The sequence below is a fragment of the Drosophila teissieri genome, chromosome 2L (assembly GCF_016746235.2).
Source record: "Drosophila teissieri strain GT53w chromosome 2L, Prin_Dtei_1.1, whole genome shotgun sequence".
Taxonomy (NCBI): domain Eukaryota; kingdom Metazoa; phylum Arthropoda; class Insecta; order Diptera; family Drosophilidae; genus Drosophila; species Drosophila teissieri.
The window spans coordinates 23,085,412-23,109,080 of NC_053029.1; the positions used below are offsets into that span (position 1 = coordinate 23,085,412).

The 23,669-nt window shown below is 35.6% G+C and overlaps 1 protein-coding gene across 1 annotated transcript; it reads right to left on the reverse strand.

The window, feature by feature from the left end:
• Positions 1-6,458: 6,458 nt before the first annotated feature.
• On the reverse strand, positions 6,459-23,104 carry LOC122611525 (laccase-5). Its single transcript, XM_043784669.1, has 8 exons — positions 22,765-23,104; positions 14,012-14,501; positions 11,378-12,138; positions 9,464-9,648; positions 8,422-8,617; positions 8,156-8,368; positions 7,261-7,491; positions 6,459-7,196 (listed from the first exon to the last, which is right to left on the reverse strand). The coding sequence occupies exons 1-8, from the start codon at positions 22,892-22,894 to the stop codon at positions 7,048-7,050; spliced, it is 2,355 nt and encodes a 784-aa protein (XP_043640604.1). The 5' UTR covers positions 22,895-23,104; the 3' UTR covers positions 6,459-7,047.
• Between the last annotated feature and the right edge of the window lie 565 nt (positions 23,105-23,669).

Genomic DNA, 23,669 nt, shown 5'->3' on the forward strand with positions numbered 1-23,669 from the left:
AAAATAATGTTCGTCAATAAACGAGTGTTGAATATCCAGCCCAGCGGCCACAGTATTCATCAATAGGGCATTACCTCCAAAAATAAGGGGAATAGTGAAATATTACTCCTGGGTGGGAACACTTAGCCTGTAGAACCGATTACGGAAATAGACAAGAGAAAGCTCTATTCCAGTATAGAAGACCTCAGCCCACTAAAAAAGAAGACAGCCTCGGGAGAGGAAAGTCTCGCTGCGTCTATGTCTCTGGAGACTGCATCCTTATTCCCAACTGTCCAGCTTTTATAGCTCCTGAGATCTCGACGTTCGTACGGACAGACAGACGGACATGTAGCAGCCGGCAAAACAAACAAAAAAAAAATAATGCTCATATGAATTTTTCTTAAATGCCAGCTAAAATACAGTAACAACAATTACATCAACAACAAGTGCGGTAATTGTAGATTCAGATAGCGGATGGAGCGTGACGCGGACACCATCTATACATATGTAATTTCTATACATATATATATATATATGTATGTGGGATTGGTTTTTGGCTGTTTACCCTAATCCCACTAGTATGAAACAGCTGATCCCTAGACAACGACAACGACGATAACAACGACGAGATGAAGATAATGGCGAATTAGCGAGGTGGCGAATTCGAAAACACGACGATCAACGAGGAGAAAAAGCGCAACGCTACGAGGGCGAAGTGCTTTACGACAGCGGTAGAGAAAGAGTTGTTTTTTGCTCGGAGAAGAAGGAAGTTGTGCGTTCTGCCTGTGTGGCTACGAGATCGACAACAATACAACGACGGTGACGATTAATTTCAATATCCTATATTATTTGTTACAAAATTCAAATAAAACTTATATTATAATAATAAAACCCCACATGTATACATATATAAACTTGCTATATGTTATTTTTTATGTGCGTATACGATATATTTTGTATAAATGTATGAATAAGTCCAACAAATTCAACCCCGTTGATCCAACGCGTCAAGATCTCATCGCCCAGGATTAGAGTGAGGTAAATTTGACTTAACACAGTTCCCAGATTTTGTTTATATCTTTTGTATATAAAAATATTCTCGTGCCAACTCTATTTCTTTTACGATCAACATATTTTTTGTAATTGTATTGTGTGTTAGGCATTGAAAAGATTTTATTAGTAGCCTCTTTCATTGCCCTTTCATTGACAAAAATTAAATGTTTAATAATTAATATTTTTAAAAATAGAGTTTACTCTTCAGCGGCGAGTATTTATTTAGAATTTAATTTTTATTACACATGGCACTAGCCAACCATATATTATTCAATAAAAATATAATATAACTACAACTACTATTAATGATATTCAAAGGGGGTGCTGACGAGAGAAGTTGGTGTAGGTAAAAAATGTTGACATCTGGCACACGGACGTGTGAAGAAGAGGGAATGTGGCCGAACCATTCCCTATTGTTTTACGATCAAGCGTCAGCTAAGCTTGCGGGGCAGTGAAGACTGATGACTGACGAACGGTACTAATCCAGATATATTACTGGCACTTCTAATATTTATTCTTATAATGTTGGAGAGGCGAGAGTTCCCACGACCAGAATACGAAGAGCTTACGATCGCCTGATAGAGCCTGATCGCATCGGATACCTCTCCCTCGGCCCAAGATCTTTTCCAGGACAATGGCACTAATATGCCAACGAAACAAAGGTTACATTTTACCGTGCCTAATGCTCAGTTTTACAAGAACTATTTAAACTGTTGTAAGTTCCAGTTTGCATAGGATCCGAAGCAGATTTATAGTATACCCTTATACACATACCCTTCCTTGCTTTTTTTTTAAATACTACGGTAACATCGAATAATCCGATCTATTGCCCAGATATTTCAAAACATATTCTACGTTACTTCATTCCGAACAGCTTTACTTGTGTGCGGAAGCCTTGGATAAGCCTCTTCTGAAACTGTTTAGCTTATCTCTGGAAACTTCACAGTTCCCTTATATGTATATGGTTTTTTTTTTAGTGTATTTCATAGCATATTGTGTCTATTGTGTTTTCTTTTATAAATTTATAAAAAGGTGGTGTGAGGAGTCTTAAAACTCCCCACAAATTAAGGTGCAGGAGAGCGGCCTAGTCAAGGAGTTAAGGACGTCCAGGTCGAACGGGAAATAATGGACCTTGGACACTGGCAAAGCGGAGAGACCGCGAACTAACGGTACCGCGTTGAACCTTGGACTCAAGCCGGCCAAGGGCACAGAGGTCGAACGGTAACGGTGTGGACTTTGGACGAGCACAAAGAGGACGCACCGTGAACTAACGGGACATGGGTTGGACTTTGTACGCGAGCGGGACGTGCGCAAAAGGGATCTCCGCGGCCGATAAAGGGACGGCGAAGCGCAGCTCAAGGCAGTCAGTTAAACACGCGAAGGTCATATATGCAAGCGCAGAGTACGGGCGCGAGTCGCGCAGTCAGGACGCGGGCGTGCGGCCGGACAGTCGGAACAGATACAGAAGGTGTGGACACAGTCATAAAGCAAGAGGAACGCTGCAAATAGTCAATCCGAGAGTGATAACGCGCACCCGTCGATACGAGGGTAGTCAGTGAGAGCACGCGAAGAGCTATACCCGGGAGTCAACAAGAGTCCGCAAGTTAGAACGGATAAACGCGCCGATAAAAGAACAGGAGTCCGTAGTTGAATAAAGCTATTCCTGAAACGCTGTCTTCTCTTTTGTCGGGCAATCACACTAATCATAAATTTGGTGGGACGAACAAACAAACTCTCTGAGCTAGCCGTTGCAATTCGCAGTGAGCTGAAACAAGAAAAGCAGTTCGTCAGAGGAATTTGATAAAAAAAATCAGTTTTCATTTCTCTAGTCCGTCCGATCCTTGAGTATAGATCATCTGTTTGGAGTCCACAATACGGAGTTCATCGGACTTCTTATTGATTGCTTTACGATGCTTAAATTGGGATGCAAACCTTTTATAACCTCCTAATTTTAGTATATTTTATATATATTCCCGTTTCTTTACTGTTTCCTATATTGGGCCTCTCGGACTTTTGGGCCGGAGGTGTGGACCCACGCGTTAAAAAAAAGACAGCTTTCAAGGGTTCTGGTACACTCTGACTCTTTTGGAGGCGAGCATCCACCGAATACGCTAACTCTTCTGAGGGAAAAATCCACTTTTCTAGTGATATAGGGTATTTTATACCAAAATAAAGTTTTTCATAGACACCCGTGAATGATTGGATCAACTTTGCGTTCCCACCTAACAGTACTATATCTTCATTTCCCCTATTTTTGGGAGTCAATGGCCGGTTGCCGAACGTTGCTATTTCCTGAAATAGAATTGCTTAACCTCGTAGTGACACTCGTTAAGTTGCGACTTCCATCTTCTTTGTTGCTATCAGTAAACGAAGTGCTCTTTGCGACAAGAGTCTTATTTACGTACGGTGCTTTATAACAGGCGCCCATAAACGTCGACACAGTTGTGCAGTCATATGCTACCGTCGGAGTTCGCTGGTCTATTTCTGAGTCTAATGTTGTTGTTTGTTACCTGTTCTTGCAATCGAGTTTTTCCCAAAAATTATTCCAAACAAGATAAAAACGTGGCAATCATTCGCCACTTCATATTTTGTTTTTTTGTGAGCTGATGTCAGTGTAGAGGCAGTTCCGGGCCCATGAGTCTGTTCCTCTTACATTTTCTAGGGCCGAAGGCTCATACCCTCCTTGTCAAACGTATCACAAAAATTAATTTCTAAATAGTATCGTTTCAAATTTGTGGTTTTGATTTATCGTTATCATATCATATATACCTGTAAGAAGGCATTATTTATATAAGAAAGAAGTGGCTGTTAAAGGAAATACACCTTATAGCAAAATGTTTACCAGCCAGACTTCTTTCACATTAATGCAGATAGAAAGAAGCAAAAATTTGTCAAAGCGTAAATTAGTTGGTAATACTGTAAAACGAGGGAAGGCTTAGATCTTCCCTTAAAAACTTGCCCGGTGTTTAAATCTCAAAAAATAAAAACACTAATTTAATATGTCACCGTTTTCTCATTTTTGAAATTTTCTTACTGGAACTGACCCACTAAAACAGTTTTTAGCTAATTTAGAAAATCAGACTGATAACCGATACATTCGGGCTTCACAATCTGTTGCGATCTGACCGATACGTTTGGTACCGGTCAGTAGGAGCTTTACTGATACCAGTTTTGGCCAAAGAAACTAAAATTTTCCGCCGGCCACATAGTCAGACAAAGCAATAAAGATTCCATACCCTCAGACGACCAGGCATAGTACATCGGATTTTCTGGTCGGTTCGTTCGAGTGGTATATGCGCACCACTCGGTCTAAAAATCGAACCTCTCAACAGCCAAAAACCACCTTGGACCCCGGCAAAGCGGAGAAACTGTGAACTAACGGTACAGCGCTGGACCTTGGACTCGATCCGGCCAAGGGCACAGAGGTCGAACGGTAACGGTGTGGAGTCTGGACGAGCTTAAAGAGGACAAACCGTGAAATAACGGGACATGAGTTGGACCTTGCACCCGAGCGAGCCGTGCGCAATAAGGGAAATAGCGGGATCCCCGCGGCCTATAAAGGGTCAGTCAGGCGCAGCTCGGGACAGTCAGGCAGTGAAAGTACGCGGAGATCGATACAGTCAGTCAGTCAAACACGCGTAGGTCATGCAAGCGCAGAGTACGGGCGCGAGTCGCGCATTCAGGACGCGGGCGTGCGGCCGGACAGTCGAAACAGATTCAGAAGGCGTTGTCCGTCAAAGCTGAAAATGGATTTAAAAGCTCATGGTGTTACATCCCTCCTCACATTATAAATTTATTAAATATAATATTAAAAAAAATTATAAAAAAATAATTAATTAAATAATTAATCTTGAACTGCCATGAAATCAAAATTATTATACACGAAAATACTTTAACTAACAATTATCATTGTAGAATTTTTATACGCGAAAATACTTTAACTAATTATCTTTATAGCGCAGAGTATTGAGTTTACCCCAAGGACAGGTGTATACGTCAACAAACAATTCAGACTACTTTTGACCACAAACGTCGCTCTGAGGGCTCACGTTTTTTCTCTGATACTCGACGCTGAAAAGTTCAGGCTTTTACTAAAAATATTAATAATTACTAAAAAATATAACATAAGACTAAGAAAATGCTAAAAATATGAACTTTTAAGTGTTATATATTTTTGTATTTTCTATAACTCTTATTTTATTTAATTCCGCTTACGTTAATTATAAAAAACAAAGTTGGCACTAACATTTATATATGTATATATATATAAATATTTATATAGTTGCAATAGCAGTTGTAATAAGAGAACTGTGTTCCGTCAAACTTACCCATTTTTAAACATCGTCAATGAGATCTTCACCCTCGGTATCCTGTATGTTAGAAAATATGAGGTAGGATTTATACATACAATACATTCGTGCTTCTGTTTACTATTGAAACAAGAGAGAACCCTTAGTCGAGTTCCCCGACTATCTGAAACGCGTTACTCAGCTAGTTTAAGTGCGAAGAGAAATTTTAACACTGACTGTTTTTGCCGGTTTGTGGGTGTTAGAGTGGGCGTAAGAGAAAGGTTTTTGGCAAATCGAGAAAAATGTACAAGACTAAAAAAAATGTGAAAAAAATTTCACAAGGTTTCCGAATTTTCGATTTTTTAGTTTTTTTGTTTTCCATTATCTCAGTTCAACCGTTTTAATGAAAAAGGTTAAAAATATAAAAAAAAAAATGTTAATTCGATTGGTACATTTTATACTGTTTTATAATTATAAGTTCATTCAATGAATATTAAATTTTATCTGTATATGGCAAGATCCAAAATGATAATACTGTCGTGTTTTCGTGACCAGACTCGCAAGCAATTTGTTGGACTCCACAATGTTCTATTGGATCCTCGTTGACTTTCTCAGTAACATAACATATGTACGTAACAGATGTCTACATTATTATACCCTTTTACCAACGGGGTTTTAAATAAATGTATTTATTTTTATTATATATATATAAGCAAATTAACAATTGAGTGTACATTTATAATTACCCAGAATTGAAGAATTTGGAACCATAATTACAATAATGCTTGTATGACAATCAACTTAGCTGTCACAAGTAATTATTTTGGTTTGTTATTTAAAAGTTTATTTTACAATTATAAAAAATGACATTTTATTTTATATACGAAAACATGTATGGTATTTACATTTTAATAATAAACAAAGTTGCAGAAAAATGTGTAAATGGCAGTTGATTTGTTAGAATGCATGCTACAACGTAAAATAAAAAGACATCTGTGTATGAAAATATTACCAATTAAATAGCAAAAAATTGCAATATTTAAAATTGATAATAGTATATTCCTTTTAAATCATTACAATTATTCTTAAAATTCAGTTTAAATATATTTATTTTGTACAGAAAATTTACGTTTACAGGAAAGTAAATCGATATCAAATAATCGCGGAAAAAACTTTGTTTGATTATTACATAGTTAAATACTAACCATTTCACAATGTTTCTTCGAACGCAACTGTATTTGAAAATAGTTGTGTATGAACATCATGAAAAAAATGAAAATGCTACTAGTTTCAAAAAATACGGCTCAAAGAAATTTGTATAAAATAAAAGGAAAGTGGTTGGTTACTTGCAGTCATATTTAACAACAAAAAGGTTACATAATGGCTTTTTCATAAAATAAATTAATGTATTGTTATTTTTGGTTCCTACAAATACACACAAATAATAAAATATATACATTTGATAGTAAGCTCCTGGGTGAACATTGAAGAAAAGGTACATTGTTTTATAAATATAATTGGACATTGGCAGTGTTTACAATTATTAAGCAAAAACCGTGCTTTGTGAGTTTTAAATACATATATATATATATATACAATCTTGATTCATATATAGTAATCGAGGATGCTTTTTGCAAACTATTTAATCAGAATGTATGCAATTCCTGTTTGCTCTTTTCAATTTTGTCGCCATATGGGTTCATTTACTTGTGGGTCGGGTAAAATATTAATTTATTGGAATGGATGGTGTGTGGTCCCCACATGTTGGGAATCCTGGTGGAACAGGTGGCAGATCAGCGTTAGTGCCGACCTGTAATATTAAGTTCATACCAATAACAATGTGGAAAAGAAAATGACAGTGGAAAAGCCAGAAGCCTGAAACGATTAAATTTAGCATTATTAGGTATGCAAAAAACTCAACGTTGTTTTTGTAGCATACCAGGATTGTCAGCTCTAAACCGCAGGACAACATAGCCGTTGTTTGGTACTGCAATTGTATCCTTAGTCGGCGGTAAATTGTATTGACGGTGTAAAAGTCCGCGCCTGTCCAGGTCCAAAGCGTGCTTTAAATTGATTTTCTTCACTGATGAATCTGGGGAACGGCCAATACCAATGACACTGAACCCGTATCCATGCAAATGGAAAGGATGTGACAAGTTGGGTTGTTGAACTGAAAAAATAAAAATTTAAATGAAGTTACTAATTCACTACGAAAATGTTTAATCTACTTTGTTGTTTGAAATCTTACAAAAAAACAATTACTCGGCTAGTTTTCAAGTAGTTTTGAAACGGCAAAGGTCCTAAAGTCGGTGAACATTTCTTTATTAAGCGTTGGGAATCATTTTTTCGGTAAACTATACTATAATAATGTGACAATAAAGTTATAGGACATGGAGAAAGCACTATCTTTATCGAGGCCTAGCTATACAAAACCCATATTTGTAATTATTATAAGGGACAGTTTGCTATTTAAATATAAATCCATTACCCCTTTTTATATTCGTTATTCGTAGAGTTAAATGGTATATTAGATTCGATGATACTTCATTGAATGTTGTAAAACCTATTAGGTATATATATTTTTGATCAGGATCACTATCTGTTCGTCCGTATGAATGTCTATTTCTCAGAATCTTTTAAAGTTAAAAACTCGAGATTCCAGAACGTTGCTCCGGACACATGCTTTATCTATGTAAGTTGATAGAAGGCTTTCTAACGTGTGTCCTTCCCATGGAACAACGGAAGCAAGGGCTTAGAAATATAAATATGAATGAATAACGGGTATAACATAGTCACATATTTATATATGTATATATATTTAAAAAAGAGCTTACCTTCATCGACTAAAACGACTTCCACAATTGCGTTAAGTGGAATGTCAATTTTATGAGTACACATACAATTTGGCCCACAGTCTGCAGGACGATTATCTCCGTTACAAAACTGTTCTGGGTTTATATCATTATATTGAGAAGTCAGTGGCGCTGGAGCCGATAGGTACGAAATTTCATCGATTAGTGATATTACATGGTCGCCGGTGGGTGCCACTGGAATATTTGTACTTAGTGATTATAATAAGACAAATTTTTTTGCTACGTACCTAAAAATCTGTTGTATGTGTTTGGCTGAAAAAGATCTTCAGCCCGGTATACGAAGAACCGGAATGGTAAAAAAATTTTAACGTCTGGCTTCTCTGCCAATATACCACGATCAATTTCAAGAGCATTTTTAAGTTGGCTTACGCATATGGCATCGTTACGTTGACGGTTGCATTGAGCATCCAAAGGATTCATAACCTTTTCATTTATTTGGTGCGTTTTGGAAAGTCATTAAATACAATGATATTTGTGTTTTTTATATACAGGTGCGGTTAACCGAAGTTTAAGTAGTTTTTGTTTTGTTGATAATGTACATATTGGGTATTTAAAGAAACAAAGAAAAAAAATTTTAATTGACTTTAAATATAATTACATAAATTATAATATATAAAATATACATACATATATAAATATACATCTGTATATCTATATATTTTAAACATATATGTACATATCATGTGTATGTACATATTATTTATAGCTACATATATATATCTAACGTTTCAGAAAAGAACACGTAAAAGTACCTAACTAGGTTTCTATGTAAATAATATATTCACAACCATGCAGTATAAAAACACACCAGTTAATTAAATTATGTCTATATTTGAATTTTTACACTAATTGAAAAAGGGATAAATTTAACTTAATTTAACCAGAGACCACATTTTATGTTGAAAATAAGAAGCAATCAAATTTGCTAAAACAAATGAGAAGTGGAATTCCATAAGTCCTTGAATTCATCATAATTTGAATTATCTTCAAATATATATAGATATGAATTGAAAATTTAAAAGCTATACTATGCTTTTTAACGAGCCCTTTTTCGATAATAACAATAATATGATAATAAATAATATGCCTACGTTCCCTCCATACATTAAGCTTCTTGAGCTAATCAATATTTTATAAACAACTTTTTTCCTGTATCTATGGCCCAAAAAAGTAGCATTGTTTAAGTATTTATGGAAATTATTAATTTTTCAAAATTAAAAAAATATATAGGCAGCATTTAAGGATTGTATTTGGTGAACAGATACTTACGACTCCTTGCGGTATTCCAACATCGTATGTTGGCGGCGAAGATGCTGGCTGATAAGGTCCACGAGCGTAACGCAGGATAGCCAGTTGTTGAGCTCTACGAATACCACACTCTCCAAGTCCACGTAACTGTATCCAATACGCTCCAACAGGTTGATCGGCGCTTATAACAAAATCGTAGCGCTCACCTAGAATGTATGAAATTAATCAAAAATATAGTTAAGTAGAATTTGAGTTTATTATAGGCATACGTTTTTTACGATCTTTATGTTTTTAAATGGTTGCCATTATAGGCTATTCGAATTTTTGGTAAAGAGCTAATGATTCACAAAGGGCCATTCCCCGACTATCTGATACCCGTTACTCAGCTAGGGAAGTACAAAGGAGAAATTTCCACACTGACCGTTTTTGGTGGTTTGTGGGCGTTAGAGTGGGCGGCAAACACAGTAAAAGGGTATACTAGATTCGTTGAAAAGTATGTAACGTATGCAGAAGGAAGCTTTTCCGACCACATAAAGTATATATATTCTTGATCAGGATCAATAGCCGAGTCGATCTGGCCATGTCCGCCTGTCCGTCTGTCTGTCCGTATGAACGTCGAGATCTCAGGAACTACAAAAGTTAGAAAGTGGAGATTAAACAAACAGACTCCAGAGACATAGACGCAGCGCAAGTTTGTTGATTCATGTTGCCACGCCCACTCTAACGCCCACAAACCGCATAAAACTGCCACGCCCACACTTTTGAAAAATGTTTTGATATTTTTTCATTTTTGTATTAGTCTTGTAAATTTCTATCGATTTGCCAAAAAACTTGTTGCCACGCCCATTCAAACGACCACAAACCGCCCAAAACTGCCACGCCCACACTTTTGAAAAAGGTTTTGATATTTTTTCATTTTTGTATTAGTCTTGTAAATTTCTATCGATTTGCCTACAAGCCGCCAAAAACAGTCAGTGTTAAAGACTATCCTTCGCACTTCCACTAGCTGAGTAACGGGTATCAGATAGTCGGGGAATTCGACTATAGCGTTCTTTCTTGTTTTATTTTATTATTGTCCAATTACTATTGATTTGTCAAAACAATTCTGCCAGTAACTGACCTAAAATGTCACTTCCGCCTTTTTGACAATTTTTTTTTTTTTTTAATCGGTTTAATTTTCACCGCTATACCGAAAAACTTGTATTGATAACTGAAAACAACACTTAGCTAATCCGACCAATCACGGAAGTGGAGAAAGAGTTATTCCAGATGCAGTCAAAATCGGAGTATGGACGAGACACAAAAAGAGGACTCATTAACCTATGAAACTGCAGAAGCCAATCATAATACGGACCGAATCCAGGAAAGAAAACCAATCTTTTACCAAGGACCGTAGCCTTAACAAGAGAGTATTTTCGCTGAAGGAAGACTGTAATCTACCCGTGATCAAGTGATCTAGCACAGTGAACCCGAAACCTCACCAGAAGGAGTAGAGCACCCTCTTAAAGTGAACCATATCCGCCAGAAATAGTTCAACCTGCGCGAGTAATCTCATCTTTTAGTTAAAGAGATCTCCACGTTTGAAGGCACATTGATACTGATTACTGCTGTGGGGCCCCTAGCTTAACTTTCAATTGTAGGATTAAATTGAAATCTTTGTTCCTTTCATAATCCAAATAATTTATATCATAGATAATAAAATTAGTAAAAAAAAATTCATGTGGGTTCTAGAAATTTTTGTGGAGTTTTAACATATCGAAAACATTAGAAATTTAACAGTTTTCAAAAATAAAGTCTGATGGCGGGGAGGACTCTGCTCAAGCTTTTTATTGTTAAGAAAATGATTAGGCAATCTGTAATTATGTAATCACTTCTAAAATAATCACTATATTAATATCATTATGGATATCTGATTCGATTGAAAAAGCAACTTACCTGAAAATGAAATGATTGTGTTAACATCAACAGGATGCACAGGCTCACCATCGGTGGCTATAACCGTCATGCCGTGACCCTCGATCGTTACCTGTGCTGGACAGACTGAAGCAAATGCGTTTATCATCCGAAAGCGGTAACGACGTCCTGGTGTAATTGTGAATATTTCCAATGGAGTATTAGTCATAAAGCCAGTGTTTGGGTCACGAAACTGGCCTTTTCCGTTAATTAACATGGACTCCGGATCTTGGCCTGTGTTAACAGCCAATCGACCAGGATAGCGCTCTGCTGCATCTTCATGCAACCAATCACTGATAAGCATTATATGTGTTGTTAAATCAAAATCATATAAATGGGAGTTAGGATCTCTTGACGGTGGCTGTCGAACCACAACGCTGCCGTACAGTCCATCTAGTTTCTGAAGACCGGTATGAGCATGCCAGAAATGTGTCCCGGCGTTTCCTGTCCACTGATAACGGAAGGTATTACCCTGCTGAATGGGGCATTGAGTGACGAAAGGTACGCCATCATAATACTGCGATCCACGTTGCCATATACCGTGCCAGTGTATAGTAACTTCCATTCCCTCCATATGATTCTCCACATCAATAACTACCTTGTCGTTTTCACATACTTGAATGCTTGGGCCGGGTATCATACGATTTGCAGTTAGAATTCCCCGTTCAACTCCATCAGCTAAGACACACTGACAATGACTCCAAACCGTATTCGTTGCGTTTGGAGTACATACTTGGCACGCACTGTGTGTAGATATAAATGTTTAAATTAGGTCATTCAGATAAAAATTATATTCCTCTGAAATAAATAAATAATAGGGTTAATTTTAAGCCTTCCCCAATTTTAAGCAAAGACATAGCCAACTATTTGGACATTTAGATTCTATTTTTTCAATAGAATTTACATAAAGGAATTGTCAAAAACTTTGTAATCAAAGTGTCACCTACTAAAAAAAAAAAATACAATGAAGGTATTTTTGCTATTCTACAAGCTTCGATCGGACCCCAGGTCGATTTAACGATGACCTTAAATCTACAGTTTGGGCAATAGGATCAGTGAGTCTGAACATCCTAAGGGGTTAACTTTATGTTTTATGTGCTATATTCAACCATCAATCCCTATTTCTGCAGGATAATCACGGCAAAGATATGGACTTTATCAATAGCATACAGATCAACTCCGTGGAGCGATAATTAATTGTAAATAAGTTCTCGTAGTTCAGTTTCAGGTTTTACTATAGTATTTTTTTATAGTATTTCATATTTCAAGTATTTTAAATTACCGCTGGTTTACTTGTATAAGTTTTGTTTCTGTGTATTCAACTTAATGGTGTAGTTTTTAGTCAACATCCATGGTAAATTAACAAGTTTCATTTCTTAAACAAAGTACATATATCTATATATATAAAATAGGCATAGGAAGAAATATATATTCTGCAACCCAAACTCTAAGATCCTCAAATCGAACAATTTTTTTTCGTTTAAGTCGTTTTTGACAATTATTCTTATTTAAATAAAATCATTATTCCTTTATTAAATTCTTTTATTTATATGAGGTTATAAAATATACATTTTGTATAAAAACATAAATATTTAATTTTTTGTTTTTATTTAAGTCACTTGTAACAAACTTTATTCATTATTGGAAAACCAGAATACGGTCATTTAACAAGAGAAAACGCTATAGTCGAGTTCCTCGACTATCTGATACCCGTTACTCAGCTATTAAAAGTGCGCAGGAGGGTCTTCAACACTGACAGTTTTTGGCGTTTTGTGGGCGTTAGAGTGGGCGTGGCAAAAAGTTTTTTGGCAAATCGATAGAAATTTACAAGACTAATACAAAAATGAAAAAATATCAAAACATTTTTCAAAAGTGTGGGCGTGGCAGCTTTGGGCGGTTTGTGGGCGTTAGAGAGGGCGTGGCAGCATGAATCGACAAACTTGCGCTGCGTCTATGTCCCTGGAGTCTGTATGCTTAATCTCAACTTTCTAGCTTTTGTAGTTCCTGAGATCTCGACGTTCATACGGACGGACAGACGGACAGACGGACGGACAGACGGACATGGCCAAATCGACTCGGTAAAAGGGTACACTAGATTCGTTGAAAAGTATGTAACAGACAGAAGGAAGCGTTTCCGACCAGATAAAGTATATATATAGTTGATCAGGATCAATAGCCGAGTCGATATGACCATGTCCGTCTGTCCGTCTGTCTGTCCGTCCGTATGAACGCTGAGATCTTAGGTACTACAAAAGCTAGAAAGTTGTGATTAAGCATACAGACCCAAAACTGCCACGCCCACACTTTTAAAAAATGTTTTGATATTTTTTTCATTTTTGTATTAGGCTTGTAAATATCTATCGATTTGCCAAAAAACTTTTTGCCACGCCCACTCTAACGCCCACAAAACCACCAAAAACTGTATGTGCTGTCTGTATGTATGTGCTGTATGTGCTCTCCTTCGCACTGCAAATAGCTGAGTAACGGGTTTCAGATAGTCGGGGAACTCGACTATAGCGTTCTCTCTTGTTTTCATTAAATTGTTTGCGACCAAACACTGTGTTTTAAAGCAGCTAATCTTACTAATCAAACATTTTTTAATTGCAAAGTACTTACGCTCCCAATACGGTGTAGTATTCCAACGTAAAATGATAATAGCAAATTCTCGGAGGCTCGCCCTCGCGACAAGCGCGTGCACATTCATCAGGAGCAGATAGCGCAGGATTGCGACGCAGCTCGGCAGTTGCACTAGTAGAGAAATCTAAGTGACGGAAAGGAGATTTTGGGTTGGGTTCGACCACGGTTCCTGTGATCTTATTAGCTGGATAACGTGCAGAGGTCGGTAGACTTCCGCGTGAGTTCAGGTACCCGCTTCCAGCGGTTAGAGAAGGCTTAGTACCAGCTAATATTGAGGAAGGCACACCAGTCCCAAGGCTATTGCCATTTAATGGAGCAGGCCCGGATTGGCTTCCTCCTAGAGAGGGGTGAGTCTGAACAAGGCCGTGTGTTGCTGAAAAAAATGGTGAATCAAATGGAGTTGAACTACTGGAAGTGGCTACATGTTGCTGCCAGAAGGACCCCATTGGTGTAAGATCCGGTTGATTTTCTGCATTAAATAAAACAAATACAAAATATATATAAAAATTAAACTGTGTCGGTAGAAAGCATTCGTATTTAACTTAGCTAGCTTTTCGCTTTTAAATGCTATGGCCGAAATTTGCAACTAATGGCAGGTACACAGTGTAGCTGTGTTTTTTACAAAAATATAAAAAAACAAGAGAGAATGCTATAGTCGAGTTCCCCGACTATCTGATACCCGTTACTCAGATGGTGAATGTGCGCAGGAGAGTCTTCAACACTGACAGTTTTTGGCGGTTTGTGGGCGTTAGAGTGGGCGTGGCAAAAAGTTTTTTGACAAATCGATAGAAATTTACAAGACTAATACAAAAATGAAAAAATATCAAAACATTTTTCAAAAGTGTAAGCGTGGCAGCTTTAGGCGGTTTGTGGGCGTTAGTGTGGGCGTGGCAAAAAGTTTTTTGGCAAATCGATAGAAATTTACAAGGCTAATACAAAAATTAAAAAATATCAAAACCTTTTTCGAAAGTGTGGGCGCGGCAGTTTTATGCGGTTTGTGGGCGTTAGAGTGGGCGTGGCAACATGAATCGACAAACTTGCGCTGCGTCTATGTCGCTGAAGTCTGTATGCTTATTCTCAACTTTCTAGCTGTTATAGTTCCTGAGATCTCGACGTTCATTAGGACGGACAGACAGACGGACAGACAGACGGACGGACAGACGGACATGGTCAGATCGACTCGGCTATTGATCCTGATCAAGAATATATATACTTTATGTGGTCGGAAAAAATGCATGGATACAACACGACCATCAACAAATGCGAAAACCCTTAAACAATAGTTAATCTAAATCATTAGGGATCGGTAAATCAGTAAATTTAACACATAAATACAACATATGCATGCTCAGGTAATCGAATTCGTAAGATTTTTACGATTTCGATTTAAAATCGAAAAATTGGTGCACGGGTTTTTGAAATCGTAAGACTTTTTCGATTTGTAAAACGGGCACTTTTGTCTAGCCGAAATGGAAAGTAAATAGCTTTTTTTCTATCAAATCAGATCTTATGTACTAAGGGGTAAGGGGTAGATAAGATAAGATTTTCACATGCCCTCCAATTTCTGCCTTCTCCTGGCTTCAAAACAAGCAAGGGCAAATATAAAAGGCATTTTTCCACGTAGTTCAATTGTGACTAAAGAAAAAAGTATGCTGTTTGAGCAGCAAGAAGCGATGAGAAACGAAAAATTCCTATAGCAAAACGATACCAAAAATTTTGCGAAAACCAGAGCATCTAAAAACAAAAACAAAAGATTTGGCCCAAAAATTTGGCTCGAAAAAATTTACGATTACTGGAGCATGCCTGATAATGATAACTCCGTGGGATTGTGTGAACTTAAAAGCCTAAACACTACACAGTACCACATCATTTGGGGGCTCAACAAAAAGTATACAATAAAAACCTAAGCGAAAAGAACAGCTCGATGGTAAAAGTTTTAAAAACAAGAAATAAAATACGTGAAAAACAGGGCAAAATACAATTTTGCAAGATTTCTCAAGTTTTTCATTCGGATAAAGTATACACACAGAAGCTCCCAGTCGAGAGTTCGGCAACGTGTCGAGGCAAAGAAGGAATCAATAGAAATTTTCCTAATAATTAATTCGGAAAATTATTCACAAACAATCATTAGTAACGCTTAATATAAATATTCTAGAATACTTGTTTTCCTTCAGCTGTAGGAATTCCAATAAGACGACGAACACAAAGCTGGCACACGTATTCGCTAGCATAATGATGATCACGGAGAGCAGCCTTCACAGTAAAATGAAGTATACCCAGCCTCAAGGCGACAAGCTGAAAGCAAAAATCGATATTCTTTCGTAGAAGACAATGCACGAGTTTTTCATGAAGCAAGGACTTTTGTACAAACTAAAAGCAAAAATCGATATTCTATCGTAGAAGACAAAGCACGAGTTTTTCATGAAGCAAGGACTTTTGAACAAACTAGTCGACGACAGCTAACTCATAGTTGTATCTGCGGTTATGCAACGAGAAATCATTAAACAAGCACGGCCACTTTTTAACGTACCAAAACGAAAGTACCAAGGAAAGCTAGAAGGCGAACTTCATCCACTCAGCAAAGATGAGCAACCTCTACAAACGTACCAAATAGATTTTCTTGGACCTCTGGAGTCAGCGCACAAACAATATAAACACATTAGCAGTAATCAACAGTTTCACCATATTCTGCTGGCTTTTTCCGACCAAATCAACCAAATTGAAGAGATGCTGTTGCAAGTCTTGCAATATCTGACAAAAGTTCTACGCTTACGTCGGAGAAGTTTAGGCTATATATAGTTTCAGACCTTTCAAAATGTTCAATTGATGACCTAGGACAATGGTATAAATGCGTCAGTAGCGTACAACAAGTCATTAGCTAAACATTGGCTAGAAACACCAAAATTTTACCATTTGAGCTATTACCGAGAACGAAGAAGCGCCTTTAGAGGATGAAATGATTAAGAATTTCAACGACGATCGCGATCAACTTAGAATCCAAGCAAGAAAACATATTCTTGATTCAAAACGAGAACAAAAAGAGATAGAATTTACGACGAAGATCAGCATCAAATTACGAAGTCGGCGACATAGTTTCTATTAAAAGAACTCAGCTTGGTTCAGTCTTAAAACTTTTTTCTCAACCTATTTTGTCAATAAATTAAAAAGGCCGACTTGCAAATCACGCGGGCGGAAAAAGAAGATGGATGAAAACAAGAGAGAATGCTATAGACGAATTCCCCCGACTATCAGATACCCGTTACTCAGCCAATGAAAGTGCGAACGAGAAATTTCAACAATCTTTTTGCCATATCAATAGAAATTGGCAAAACAAATAATAAAATTGAAAACAAGAGAGAGCGCTATAGTCCAGTCCCTCGACTATCTGATACCCGTTACTCAGCTAGTGGAAGTGCGAAGGAAAAATTTTCATACTGACAATTTTTAATGGTTCGTGGGCGTAAAAATATGAAGACATTTTTCAAAAGTGGGCGTGGCAGCTTTGAGCAACTTGTGGGCGTGGCAAAAAGGTTCTTTTGGCAAATTGTTGGCAATCGAGAGAAAGTTACAAGACTCACAAATATGTGAAAAAATATCAAATCATTTTTCAAAAATAGGGGCTTGGCAGTTTTGTGCGGTTTGTGGGCGTGACAAAAAGTTTTTTTGGCAAATCGATACAAAATTACAATACTTTTAACAAATGAAAAAAAATCAAAACATTTTTTCAAAAGTGTGGTCGTGGCAGTTTTGGGCGGTTTGTGGGAGTGGCATCATGAGTCAACAAACTTGCGCTGCGTCTATGTCTCTGGAGTCTGTATGCTTAATCTCAACTTTCTAGCTTTAGCTTCTAGCTGTCCATACAGAAAGACGGACAAGGCCAGATCGACTCGGCTATAGATCTTTTTACTCTACGAGTAACGGGTATAATAGGAAACAAACGTATCTTGAACGTATATAAACTAAATATATTTTGTTTTAAAACGTGTTTTCGAGTCCTGTTCTGCCTATCTATTAAATGTGTTTTGATCTCGTCCAATAAAGCTAAAGAGTTGAAAAGCATACAAATTAAACATACGCACAATGGCGCGTTAAACATACGCAAATTCTGCTACAAGCGCAGTTGCTGCGCAGTACGAAATTGTATGGCGGGCATACATTTTTTCCTGTATTGGCGGCTTGTTTTTCAATCCCTGACTTTGTAATGATTTTAAATGAATGTATAATGATTAATTATTCTTCAAAAATATTTAATGAAGTAAAACTGAATGATTATTTTGAACAAAAAGTGGATACATTTTAGCTACCTAATCCTTAAATTGAAAAAATAAAAATTAAAAAAAAAAATTTTTTTTTAATTTATTTATTTCTTGTTTTTAAAACATTAAATATGTACCATATAAGCATTTTCATAGAAAACAAATGAAAAGTATTTGTCGAAATTGGATAAAAATTGAGAAAACTGCCTCAAAAAACATTAATTTTCGAGTATAAAATCTACTATTTATCACACCATATAGTATTACCACTTAATCGAAAGGTACTAAAATTACCTTTCATAAAATTATGAAAATATCTCAACTGGTTCAAGAGTTGTGATTTTTGTAACCCTAAAGCATCTAAGGCGCCACTGTGAGACGTTACTGCAAATTTCATTATAAATGTTTTAATACGGTATTATCTAAAAATATGAAAGATCTATAAGCCACCAAATTATTAGCTTTTTTGTCTTTTGTCGTCAACTAGTTTTTTGTTCCATTTCGTTGAGCTCCATAGACAACTTCATATATAGTACAGACATTTCACACAATTAAATATTGTTGTACACATGTATGAATTACAAATACAGTTTTAAAGTAAACCAGAAAACTGGCTTCTCAACTTAGTCTTGTTTTGTGAGTAATTTCGACTTGTATTTGGACCGCAATTTTTAGACGTAATAGTCTTTAAAATAAATGGAAAATCTACATATATACAACTATACATGCAAACATTTCTAAAATAAATGTATTAAGCTGAGCGAATAATTCACAAATAAATGGTAATAAAACTACACCTATAACTTGTAAATTTATTTTAATATTAGCTTAAGAGAGCTGGTAAGTTTGATAAATACCATTTTCATAACCCGAAGATAGACAGGTTTCACTTTCCGATTTGTAGAATATTTATTTTAATTATTGTATAACTCTTTCTTATCGGAAAATTAACAAAACGGCTTTGCAAACTAACATGTCCAGTTTTACGATGATCATTAATAGAATCAACTGATATAGTTCAATATAGGTAATATTTCATTTCTTCGGTGTACATACTACATATGTATATTTATGTGTGCTTGTATCATATTTGGTCCATTGCAACGGATCTTTTAAAAATACATTTTTATATTTTCGTTGTCCTAGCACCAAATATTGTTACCAGATCCAATTTATTTATTTAGCTTGAAGGATTGATATGCTAGTTTTTAAATAAAAAATAGTAAAAATAGAGATTGCTGAATTAGAAATTGCATTTCTAAAATGAAATCCTTAAAAAGATTTAAGATACTTCTGAAGCTTTTTTACACAATTTATCTTGTTCGCTAGTGTAATCAATTACGTTATTTCGAAACATTTGCACTAGTGTACATACATATTTATATAGTATGCGTATATATGTATGTATGTATATATTGGGACTGTATAATTGCAATCGGAAACCAGTCCCACATTCCGTACCTGTCACATATGTTAGTCTGTTAGTTTGTATTCATGGAAATAGAGATGTCTGACATGGTTTTACCTAACAGTTTGACCATTTGTTTAGCCACAATAACAATATAAAAATATGTTTTGATTTGAAGAAGTATTTCTATTTTGAATGTTTAAGTTTAGTATGTAATACCAACATTAAATAAATATGTTTGTATGAACACAAATACATATACGAATTTTCAGTTTAAAGTCACCTTGAATCAGTTATACTTTAAGGCTGCACCATTTTATACCCCTTGCAGACCGGTTTAAGCTTAATAAATATGTATTTTGTTTTTGCATTGATTTCAAATAAAACACTTGTATTTATTGGTTAAGGACCACTTAAAAAAATGATAATTAAGGAAGATACCAAGTTATAGTAGTATGTACATACATATGTATATACTTAAATCTAATATGTGCATCGACTATCAGATACCCGTTTATCTCTACATATGCATGTATTCCCAAAAATGCACCACCTGCTGGGGATGAATAAAATCTGACGTTAACATAGATAACTTACATAGTTATGACATGGTACTAAATTTTAATGCTTCTAAACAATGTATGCTTAAATCAAAACGCACATCCAAAAGTTCATTTGTCAGATATGAATGGCGATAACTTCGTCAAAGAAATTTAAGCGCGCGACATACCAGCTGGGTGAACTTTCGTCAGGTCATACCGCAAATACTTAAGTGCATTAGTATGTGCTTAACAGGACAACGGTAAAATGCCAGGAAAATAATATAAATACATTAATAATATAAATATAAGGACGTAGTTTTAATAATATATTTGTATTAAATACATATATAAGGACGTACTTTATGTCTAGAATAAGTAACTAGCAAATTATTTAAAAGTCGTTCAAATCATCTTTATACTGATATGTCCGAAGAACACCCTTTTCGTGCGTACTAAAAGTAACAAACCCAGCTCAAAAGCTAAATACACAAGCTCTGAGTGCTTATTGCAATCAATTGTTAACTGTTAAATCATACACCTACAATTGGTTGAATTCGTTTTTGATTTCAGCAAACACAGCTGATAGTAAAGTACATGTTATTTTGTATTAAGTATACATAATTTGATTACCTCTCTTCCACTAGTTTAACTTTGAACATTTAAAAAAGAACCATGTTATAAACCTTTTCTAGCGATTTGCTAAAAAAAAACGTTTTGCCACGCCTAACTTAATGCCCACCAACCGCGCAAACTGCCACGCCCACACTTTTAATTTTTTTTTTTGATATTCGTTAGTCTTGTAAATCTCTGCCGATTTGCCAAAAATCCTTTTGCCAAGCCCACTCTAACGCCCACAAACCGCCAAAAACTGTCACGCCCGCACTTTTGAAAAAATTTTGTAATTTTATTTTATTTTATTATTTGGTTTCTCAATTTCTACCGATATTTCATAATATGTTGAAATTTCTCGTTCGCACTTCCACTAGCTGTGTATCGTGTATCTGATAGTCGGGGAACTCTAATATAGCATTTACTCTTGTTTTTAATTCGTGTGTTATTCTACCTCGAAAAGTAAATGACTACCTCGAAATGAAATAAAAGAAATATGACCTAAACTCTGGGAAATTGTATTATTGAATAAAATGTTGTTTTTTAAAAGAAAGATGAAATGTACAACATATTGTCATACTATAATCTTACAGAGTTTTCTTGAGTTCTATATATGTAGCTGGGTAACATCTCGGAGTTTAATCGATTTAATAGCTTACTGGTTGTTAAAATGTTCGTATTTTCGAAAATAAAATTTTTAGGGAGCAGCATGCTAACAACTGACAAGGTCATTCAGCAATTTAAAAGGGAAGGAAGTACCACTATTAGTAAAATTAAAAGAGCATTTAATGCGCAAAGTACATACAAAAGAAAGGGTTTGATTTACGAATAAAAGAAAAAAGCGATCAGTATTATTAGTATTATTATTCTTACTCATTTGTATTATTATTATTTATTTAAAGGGAGTGAAACTCTTATAAGTTAAAGTGCCATGTTTTTAATTTAATTTAAATAACCTAAAATGTTTCATAAAATATTAATTAAAAAGCGAGTTAACCTTTAACAAACCAAAAATGTATTTTCTGTGACGAAACTTATAAGAAACTTAGTATATAAACTAAATTTTCCTTAGATTGCCCTTTTCAATAGCATATTTTACCTGATATGTAGCAAACAGCCTTTTTTCATTCGAGCGTGGCGAATGGAAAAATTTTAGAAAGTACATTTATCTATCTACACTGGATTCAGCATAGCCAGTTTTTTGGTACGCCTTTACTGCTCTTTTTCCTAAAACATTTAATATTTCCTAAGTTTTAATATTCATTTCCTTCCGTTTTAGTAATACCTTTCGCTTTAAGCATCACACACTGATCATCACACCATCTCAACAAATTTTAAGCTTTCGTGTGTTCACATATAGAAGCTGCCTTTGACCACCCTCCTGGTGCGCTTTCTTACTACGAAACTAACGTTCACAAATGTAATTAGCTTGCAGAATTTTACCTTTCATTTCATATGGGTAGAATAAGTAAGACGGTATTTAAGTTTTGGTGTGTTTTGAATCACAATCGCTACATACTTTTTAATCCGTAAAAAGTTGCAACATGCTATAGTCATAGTGAATAAAATTGACACTATTGCAAGCATGGGCGCCTGGAAATATGGCAAACTAATAAATTTATAATTCTTTTATATTTTCTCACGAGAACGGAAACGGAAGTGTAGCAAACCAACGTTAATCTTTCTAATTCTTTTCCGACAAAAATACATTAAAGATCTATAGTTTAGATTCCTAGGTCAACCCCCGAAATAAAGTCCTGATTAAGAGTTTAAATACGCATTATATAAAAATACACATTTAACAAAAGGTTTAAGTACAGTTGACAAATCACAACATAATATTCCAAGACTGGTTAGGTGTAAAAATTACCTATATTTATGAGCTGATGTTTTCTGTTTAGTCTCAGATTTTCTTACCTTTCTTAGGGTGATTTTGCTGTGAGTTGGCAACACGAACTGCAAATGCTTCAGGAAAATCGGAAAATATACACAAGATCAGGAACGAAATAAAAGTTTGGTAAAATCCTTTGAGATCCATGGCTCTCATAGTCGTTTGAATGGCGTATACTTTGACTTTTCACAGTTCTTGTTCTAATTTGTTAAATTCCTTTCGGGCTCGAAATGTTGTAAGCTTTTCAACTATACTTTTTGGTGGATGTTCACAACATAAGACTATATTATCTTTTCAAAGTATGTGTACTAAGCGATAGCAACACCACTTGAACTGATTACAGCTTAATGAAGTACGAGCAACGCGTTTAAGCACCAAACTGAAGCGGTAGCTACATACGTACGACTATATAAAATGTTTAAGTAGAAAAGTCACTGCAAAACGAGCTTACGAATGAGCCAGGGAAAGGAATGGCTCAGTGAATCATGACATGGCTCAGAGAGCGCAAGAAATTGCAGCAGCCAACTTGATCACGATCTCAGAGCAAGTTGGTCGAGTCTAGAGCTACCACAATCTCACAAAAGCTTTACCAAAGCATAGAAAAAGAAAATAAAACAAAATATAACGGATCTTTATTGTATTGTTGTTGCTTAAATCAAATGAAGGGAATGTTTTAAAGTTCAGACAAATAGATCTGAAAATTAATACTGAAGTACTGTGTTAAGGTTTTTGCATGTAGCTTTTACTTTTATCGACTTATTAAATGCTTACATATGTATACGGCACCTGAAAAACCATTAACGCCGTTACCATCTAAGTATGTCGGCACATATACGCAGATACATAAGTAGGTTATAGTATACTTGCATAAACTATTACTACTACTATAAACAAAAGACAATTGAAAAAAATTTCCGGAACTAAACAATAC